The sequence below is a fragment of the Corythoichthys intestinalis genome, chromosome 2 (genome assembly GCF_030265065.1).
Source record: "Corythoichthys intestinalis isolate RoL2023-P3 chromosome 2, ASM3026506v1, whole genome shotgun sequence".
Taxonomy (NCBI): Eukaryota; Metazoa; Chordata; class Actinopteri; order Syngnathiformes; family Syngnathidae; genus Corythoichthys; species Corythoichthys intestinalis.
The window spans coordinates 57,571,233-57,580,585 of NC_080396.1; the positions used below are offsets into that span (position 1 = coordinate 57,571,233).

Sequence of the window (9,353 nt, forward strand, 5' to 3'; positions counted from 1 at the left end):
ATAATAAAGTATAAAATAAAAATATATACAGCAATAAATAATAATGGAAATCTATATGTATGACAATAGAAAGAATACCATAGCTGAATATGTGCTACATCCCTAATCTTCATATAGAAAGAAGAACACCACAAATTATAAATTCCTGCCTGGGATACACACAGTGCACGTACGACTTGGATCTGATATGCACATTTTATTATTATATACACAAACACACTTATATTGCATCAAAATTAACTTTGTCTTGCATTATCAAAAGAAACTTTCAAAAGAAACTTTTTCAGCATAAAAAAAAAAAAAAGTGAGTTGGCTTACCTCTGCTCGTCGATAGCATCACCCACGTGTTCAAATCCGTCACTATCTTCACTCGAGGACTCTTCCGAAGAAGACGATGATGACGAATTTGGACCATCCTCTTCCTCAAGTTGATCAAAAAGCACAATTGCTTGCGCTAAATTTAGTTTTCCGTTCATTCTCAAAGTCACACAAAGTCGCTCGCTCGATTCAAACGGCCGTCGCTCGCCACCTCGCTGCTTCAGAACACTCCTCCCTCTCGTTCGGTGGAACCTCGCACGGCAGTTATATTTATAAAAAAAAAAAACGCATTTTGTGCTTCCACTGTAACTTCGAAAGGGTTCGTTTGATTTGTGTTTTTTTCATGGAGCTTCCGTTTTGAAAAAGGACAAGAAATGATGGAAATATAGACATAAACAAATGATCCATGCAGTGTTTTAATGTTTTTTGAGAGGACAATAAAACTATAAAACTTAAATGACAATATCTCACGTTTTAGTTGGTCGATTGACTTCAAATAATAACGAGAGTAAACCGCAACTTCCGCACTTTCAAACGAGACCAACCAACGGCATGTGGGTGACGTAATTAAAACGTGACGGCGCTTCAAAGACGACGTGCGCTGTGGACGCGCCGGCGCGTCCTTCGACTCTCAAGGGTTAAGAGGCATGGTCTATTGTTTTTAGTTGTGATTTCTTAAAAAGTATTTTTGAATTTAAGAGTAAATATCGCGTTTAAATGGGTGTACTTGATCTACTAATATATACTGTATTCGCACTGTGTTATTGTAAATTGGTTATAAAAAATTGGGGGGGCGCAATAATATCACATATCGCAATAATGCGATAATATATGAGAATAATTATCACACACTTAAATTTGTTATCGCAACAGGCCTAATCGGCATGTCAGTTTTTGAAAGATTACCGGAGAAAGAAGGCCGAAATATAATGGTCTGCATGCGAGGGCGTGTATATAATGTCCTACTTCCGCTTTACGATGCGACGTCACGGTCTAAAAATAGCCTGCGTGCGGTATGCTAATGTAACAACTCGTATTTAAACATACTGTGCTAGCCAGTCGCAGAGCACATAATTGACACACAACCATTCACGCACACACTCAAACCTACGGACAATTTGGAGTGTTCAATGTTCAAATGCTTGTCTTTATTAAATGCTTCATTGAGTGAGTCCACTCAAATTTACTCACACTGCCGAGAACAGCCTCTCACACAATGAATGAGTTGCCACAGCCCACTTCAGACTGGCCTGCCATTTTTACAATGATTAAAACTAGGGGTGCACGATATCCATTTTTTGAAACCGATACCGATATCGATAACTTCCTGCTCCTCAAGACCGATACCAATACGATAACCGATAATATATATATATATATATATATATATATATATATATATATATATATATATATATATATATATATATATATATATATATATAATCTTTCAATGTATATTCACCTGAGTTTTTTAACACCTGTAGGTAAAAAATACTAGTGGTTGATTCAGCATAGATTTGCCTTTGACCGAACCAGAATTTTCATGATGAAATGAACATTATTATAATGAATAAAACAAGACAAGAACAGTTTTAACTTCAAATAAAGTGCCAATATTAATTGTTCCAAATAAATACAATTTGAGTCAATCACAATCAGTCAGTCAATATCATTGACGATGTGTTCCCCTGAACAATGAGCACTGATCTAAAACAAACATAAACCCAACAGGAATTGTGCTTTGTCAGCAGATAAAACATTTGGTGCAACAGGAGAGGAGACTTTTGTCGTCTTGGTCCATGAAACAACTTTCTTAATCTGGCAATTATAGAACAGCAAGCCTATAAATAACCAAAAGGCCTCTCAAGAACTTGTAAAGATAACATTGTAAAATGCAAACATTTGCTAATTGCCATGGTAAGGTTTATAACTCAGTGAAGGAAAAATACGGCCTCTAGAACGAGTGGAAACAAATGCACACATCCCAATCCGACACTGAGCCAAAAATATTATTAATAGGCCCGATAACATATTGTTATCGGATTTATTGGGATGACGTCATAATTCCTATTATCAGACCGATAATTATCGTGCACCTCTAATTAACATATTTGTGCCTTTGATTGTAGCGCTACCAGTCTCCCCTGGCCAGATCAAAGTTACAAACGTGTCAATCATTCTTAACTTTAAGTACCAAACACCAGCTGCACTGGTGACCAAGAAAAACAGTTTGGTCGCACTGCTTAGGGGGTTGTGGGAGGCTGTGGTGCTGTACGAGCATGGAGCAGAAAAACAACTTTGCGCTTTCAAAAAAATTAAAATATCGCATGTCCTTGCGATGTGAGTATTGCGCATCTGCACAACACGACGACGATGTTCAGATCTATCATTTAGGCGTACTCTAGAAACAACATTCTCACATTCTCTCTTTGTGCTAAAATGGGAAGAGACACTTCAGGGGTCATTCCAATTAGAGGTGGGGCCAGTGAGGATAAAACTGTACAAAAGATGAATGTTAGCAATAATTACACATTGCCATATTATTGACCTTTATAGATTGACAAACTCTTAGCTGCAATATAGAATTTCACCCCTCAGCTACAAAATCACAAACTGCATATATTCTCCACAGCAGCGAATTTGACATCAGACTTAAGAAGAAGATAAGAAAGACTTGCCTCCTCTTGTAGTGTGATACAATCGGCTCGCACATTCCTGTTAGGGGGCTGCTTGATTTTATGTTAGGATAGCATGATGTTGCAAGTCCCCTCAGTCTTATCTATCAAACAACTGCCAGCCAGAATATAAAACTCGTAAATTTCTACAGTTCTTGTTGAATCCTTGGACTGACTCACACCATCAAGTCTTTCTGGGTTCTACTGTTATGGGTCAATGTTGTTTTCTCAGAGAGTCGTGCACTTTCAAGGTAAACAGCCATCATCCATCCTCCTATCCTGTGGGTGACGGTAATGTACTTTTCAGGATAATTTCCAACAGCCATTCAATTTTACAGAAGAAAATCTCGGTGATCAATCCAAGGCGACAGCACCGTCCTGTGGCCGATTTCTGTAGCGCACTTGTTGGAATTCAAAATGGCCGCTCCCTCGCTCACAACAACAACACAGTTCGTGAATTTTAGCAACAGCGTGAGGAATGGCAGGTAATTGGAGTGCATATGAACACATTTTCTACATATATCAACACAAATTAATTGTCTTTTACACGGTGCATGCGAGAGGAACCAAAACACTGTTGTTGGTTGGTTGGTTACACTGCCTTCAATTTCTGGCTTTATGCTACATGTTTGATTTTTATTATTATTTTGCCCAACAATTCTGCCTCAACGTGCTTTCACACAGTGGGCACACTTATACATTTACTATTTAGCGTCTCTTTGGAATTTGATGTGTCATATTAAAGAAAGATTTTTTTTTTCTAAATGTATACACTCATTTGTTCCCGAATATTTGAAAGAGTAGCATGCGTTAATATTGATGTTTTGTATAAAATTATTGCAACGTGATGTTATGAGGATGTGGCTAAATTGCCAGCAAGTATGGCAATTAGTAACTATACAGCAGGGGTGCACAATCCCGGTCCTCGAGAGCCCCTATCCAGCTTGTTTTCCATGTCTCTCTCCTCTAAAACACCTGAATCAACTAATAAGGATCGTTATCAGGCTGCTGCAGAGCTTGCTGATGAGCTGATCATTTGATTCAGGTGTGTTAAAGGAGGGAGACACGGAAAACAAGCTGGATAGGGGCTCTCGAGGACAGGAATTGGGCATCCCTGCTATACAGCATACTATTAATAACCGGCATCCTAATTATAAATAAACACAATTTACTACAGTATTTTGTGTATGGTGCAAAATGCTTGCTGTTACTGGGTGGGGGGGCAACAAAATGTGAATGACCATTCTATTTGGATGATTTGTTATATTCAGGTCACAAATCAATGAATGGTATAACAAATATACTGTTGCAAATTGTGTATATGTGCAAATAAAAATATGCCCAGAATGCAGCATGTGCTAACGGGCTGACGCTACCGACACATACTGACGCTTTTTGGTGCCTTGACAGGTGTAACATCACTGTTGTGAACCATGAGAAAACAGTCAAAGTTCTCTAAAGGCTCCTTAAAAGGTGTTCTAATGGAGGATCGATGCCGGACAGAAGTGCGTAAATCATGAGATGTCTGAGGTGGCAAAATGGAAAGAAGACTCTAATAAAAAAAGACTAGATTGATTGCAGTATTTTAAGTAAAAAGGCAACCCCTTGCAAGATACTCAAGTGAAAGGTAAAAGTAATTAAAAAACTATTAAAAAACTTTTTTTTTTTTTTTTTTTACAAAAAATAAGTGAAACACTTAAAAAAAACAGTGAAATAGACACTTGAGTATCTGATGAAGAGTAAAAAAGTATTATATATTCAGTGCATATATATTTATATTTATTTTACTTTCTTACATTCGACCATTTGATTTCCCAGACTGGAATGGCAGAACACTCTCCGAGCAGCAGTGCTGCAGCAGGGCAAGAGGTTGTTCATGAAGACGGCACCATGGACTCTCTGAGGTCCAAATGTGTTCAGCTCCTTGTATCCGCCATCTGTCCTGAACCACAAGAAGTGGAAACAGCCACAGAACTGGCTGCACAGGTTGAGCAACAGATCCGCTGCATCCACACATCAAATCAGGTTAAATACAAAGCCTGTGTAAGAAGCAAGGTGGCCAATTTGAAGAATCCTAAAAACGGCCACCTTCGCCAAAGCCTGCTGAGTGGCTCCCTGACTCCGGAGGCCTTCGCCCGCATGTCAGCGGAGGAAATGGCTTGCGCCGAGCTTCGGCAACTGAGGGAGGTGTACTCGTCTTGTGGTGTCAGTGAGAGGCAGCTTCCTCGTGGATTGGAAGGGACGGTGACGCGGCGGCTTCGCTGCGAGCGATGCGGCGGCTCAGACTGCAGGGTGACACAGGTGAACCGAGGGGCTCTCTTCCTGCCGGGTTGGGTGCGGCGAGGAGGTCCTGACGACGAGGCAATGACTTTTGTGACTTGTAGCAGTTGTGGGCAGCAGTGGTACCACAGCGGCTGGGTCTGCCTGTGATTTTTGGTTGAGTTTCTCCTAGAAAAACTATATTAAAAAAAGATTATTACCTAATTCCTATATTCGAAATGAGCCTACGCTATACTCCATTCATGCAGCATGTAATCATCATGTCATAGGCAGGTTTGCTATTCCCATCAGCTGCAAAAAATTATGTGAACATTCGGTCTTAACTGCTGACACTGTGGTGTGTCTGTCCAATCATATTGATGGATATATAGGTGTTCAACCGTTCATGTTTTGTGTTGTTACAACAACAATGATGGATGAATCCAAACTGTCCTTTACATTAATCAAACATTTGCCACAACAACTCCAGCAGACTAAGCCTGTCGTGATATGCAATAAGTCAATTTATCGCACAGTAAATAAAAATTAGGTCGTTAATTTTTCCAGCTGCGATTTATTGCCGCATGCGTGTGTTTGCGTGTGCTGCATGCACTCGGCACACTTACGTGTTGATTTCATATGAGACTCCAGTTCCTTTTACGGATGTCTATTTGCCATTAACACACCATAGAATTAAAGTTCAGACATACAAAATATGAAAACACATCTATATTAAACATTGTAAAACATTAGCAGTACTACATTGAGTCTAATGGGGAAAAAAGGCAATGTACTAACCAACCACCTTAGCCAGCTAGAAAACATTGGCAGTCTTCTCCAAAATGCAACTTGTGGTTAAAAGTTGACAATTCAAACATGAAAAGTCGCTGGTTTACAGCATTTGCAAATGATGCAAAAAAAGAAAAAAATCAATTACTGACACATGCATGAAGGAAATGGAACAAAGTGTAAAGTTTACGGTTTATTTCCAAATAAAAGCACACCATGTTCAATATGTAAATAAAGATTTCTGGAGTTCATCTCATATTCTACACTAAGAAGAGCTTTAAAATGACACCCAAATTGGAAAAATCTGATTGGAAATGAATATTTTGGCTTTAAATTTGCTGACATGCGCACTTTTCAGGACACGATGTCAGTCATTTGGGATCAAATAAATGCTTTTAATTGGCTCTAATTGGCCAAGTAAAAAAATGAAGTTGGATTTCTCACTTATTTCATATTCTTCACTTAGCTAGCTTTCAAACTACTCGTTATGCATTGTCTATGTGTGTTTTTTTTTTTATTTTAATTACATTTTATTTTTAATAAAGTTTGTTTTATTTAAAAATAACAATTTATAGCATTTGAATGGGTGATTTATCAGGATATATTGTCACTATATTAGTGGTTGAACTAAAGGTTTGACAATCTTTGACTATTGAAATTTGACAATAATATTGCATATCGGCAATAATTTATGAAACAATATATCACCTCCTAAAATCTGTCATCGCGAAAAGCCTACAGTAGACTTACGCGGACCCTTTTAGTGAGAACGGAGAAGGATTTTGCATTTTTCCTCTGGAAGAATGGAGCTGACACAATGCAGGATGAAAATAACAATCATCACCTCTACCAAGCTATAATTCATTTCACGTCAAATCTAGCTGTTGTTGATTGAGCACTTTGAACTATAACATCAGCGGGTAAAGCTGTGTGCCAAAATCGTATTACAAACCAGGCAACACATGTGAAAGTACTTTACTTGTCATTAATTAGTCCTGCTCATCTAAAAATAAATCCGCTAGGACACAATAGCACCCTCTATTGACCAAATGCTCCTAATTCAAAGCACAAAAACAACGTGATCCATAGAACTGTATGGTAGCTGTGGAAACAAATAAATAAAACACTCATGTGATTAGGCATATGACCCTCATTGGAAACAGCTAGCATGTGAACCCTCAAAGCACAACAGCCTGAATCCATTCACACACACATACACAGCGCCGCTAATCTAATCGAAGCGTCTAATAACTATTAAACTAACTGTCCTGGTTTATCCTTTCTTTTGCCCAGGATTATTACGTATCCTTCCCTGTAAATTTCTGTACAAATGTAAGGCATATAAAAAATACGTATACAAATAAATAAATAAATAAATAAATAATATATATATTTATTTATTTATAAGGGGTGTCAAACGATTAAAATTTTTAATCGAGTTAATTACAGCTTAAAAATTAATTAATCATAATTAATCGCAATTCAAACCATCTATAAAATATGCCATATTTTTCTGTAAATTATTGTTGGAATGGAAAGATAAGACATAAGGCGGATATATACATACAACATACTGTACATAAGTACTGTATTTGTTTATTGTAACAATAAATCCACAAGATGGTATTATTAACATTCTTTCTGTTAAAGTGATCCACGGATAGAAAGACTTGTAGTTTTTAAAAGACAAATGTTATAGTTACAAGTCATGGTAATTTTATATTAAAACCCCTCTTCATGTTTTCGTTTTAATAAAATTTGTAAAATTTTCAATCAAAAGTAGAGTTAATATAATAATAATAAGAATAAAAATAACAATAATAAGAATAGAGTGATCAAAGTCTGAGTAAGTTTTCCGTGTATTTTGCATAGCTATTTTGATATGGAATGCCAGTTTATTTTGCATTGTTGTGTAACTGTGAGAATAGGGCCTCATTACTAGACTCTGAAGTGCTTTTCTTTTTGTGAACGTATTTTTTTTAGAGGGATAGGAATATTATTTTTGTTGTGCTTTCACTAAACGATACTTATGTTTGTTGTGAAGGAGAAGCTTATGCCAATAAACGGCGCGGTCCAAAGAATGCCTGTGTCCACTCGCCTTTATAAAATATATATCTCTGTACATATCTTACCCAAAATACAGCAAGAGACACATAATTGCCACTAAAAGAAAGAAAACTTACCGAAATATGTGTGGAGCACAAATAGCAATTTGCATTGCATTGTGCATACAGCATAAACATCTCACAACTACTAATTCTCCCACGTTTAGAAGAAATAACATTAGTATGGAACGGCGCTGCCCCCAAGCGGCCGGTGGCATTCTCTTCACTCTTAATGTCCATAAACGGCCTCATTGTAATCTGTTTAAGGCAATGTGCGAGGTGGTCATTCAGTGCACGCGTTAATTGCGTCAAATATTTTAACGTGATTAATTAAAAAAATTAAATAACGCTAATTAACGTGATAATTTTGACAGCCCTATATATATATATATATATATATATACACACACACACACACACACATATATATATATATATATATATATATATAGTGCCTTGCAAAAGTATTCGGCCCCCTTGAATCTTGCAACCTTTCGCCACATTTCAGGCTTCAAACATAAAGATATGAAATTTAATTTTTTTGTCAAGAATCAACAACAAGTGGGGCACAATCGTGAAGTGGAACAACATTTATTGGATAATTTAAACTTTTTTAACAAATAAAAAACTGAAAAGTGGGGCGTGCAATATTATTCGGCCCCTTTACTTTCAGTGCAGCAAACTCACTCCAGAAGTTCAGTGAGGATCTCTGAATGATCCAATGTTGTCCTAAATGACCGATGATGATAAATAGAATCCACCTGTGTGTAATCAAGTCTCCGTATAAATGCACCTGCTCTGTGATAGTCTCAGGGTTCTGTTTAAAGTGCAGAGAGCATTATGAAAACCAAGGAACACACCAGGCAGGTCCGAAATACTGTTGTGGAGAAGTTTAAAGCCGGATTTGGATACAAAAAGATTTCCCAAGCTTTAAACATCTCAACGAGCACTGTGCAAGCCATCATATTGAAATGGAAGGAGCATCAGACCACTGCAAATCTACCAAGACCCGGCCGTCCTTCCAAACTTTCTTCTCAAACAAGGAGAAAACTGATCAGAGATGCAGGCAAGAGGCCCACGATCACTCTGGATGAACTGCAGAGATCTACAGCTGAGGTGGGAGAGTCTGTCCATAGGACAACAATCAGTCGTACACTGCACAAATCTGGCCTTTATGGAAGAGTGGCAAGAAGAAAGCCATTTC

General features: G+C 37.6%; 1 protein-coding gene across 3 annotated transcripts; it reads left to right on the plus strand.

Moving 5' to 3' along the window:
* Positions 1-3,137: 3,137 nt before the first annotated feature.
* Positions 3,138-8,237, plus strand: LOC130912104 (transcription elongation factor A N-terminal and central domain-containing protein). 3 transcript variants are annotated; one of them, XM_057829933.1, is made up of 3 exons: positions 3,138-3,481; positions 4,407-4,501; positions 4,815-8,237. In XM_057829933.1, the coding sequence occupies exons 2-3, from the start codon at positions 4,430-4,432 to the stop codon at positions 5,424-5,426; spliced, it is 684 nt and encodes a 227-aa protein (XP_057685916.1). In that variant the 5' UTR covers positions 3,138-3,481; positions 4,407-4,429; the 3' UTR covers positions 5,427-8,237. The 3 variants fall into 3 exon arrangements, with proteins under 3 accessions (XP_057685916.1, XP_057685918.1, XP_057685917.1); XM_057829934.1 differs by having other exon boundaries at positions 3,143-3,481; positions 4,407-4,623; XM_057829935.1 differs by lacking the exon at positions 4,407-4,501 and having other exon boundaries at positions 3,142-3,481.
* Positions 8,238-9,353: the final 1,116 nt, after the last annotated feature.

Coding starts and splice junctions, on each gene's coding strand:
- LOC130912104 (XM_057829933.1), top strand. CDS start 4,430: ATGAGAAAACAGTCAAAGTTCTCTAAAGGCTCCTTAAAAGGTGTTCTA. Junction 4,502..4,814: donor AGGATCGATGCCGGACAGAA/GTGCGTAAATCA, acceptor TTGATTTCCCAG/ACTGGAATGGCAGAACACTC.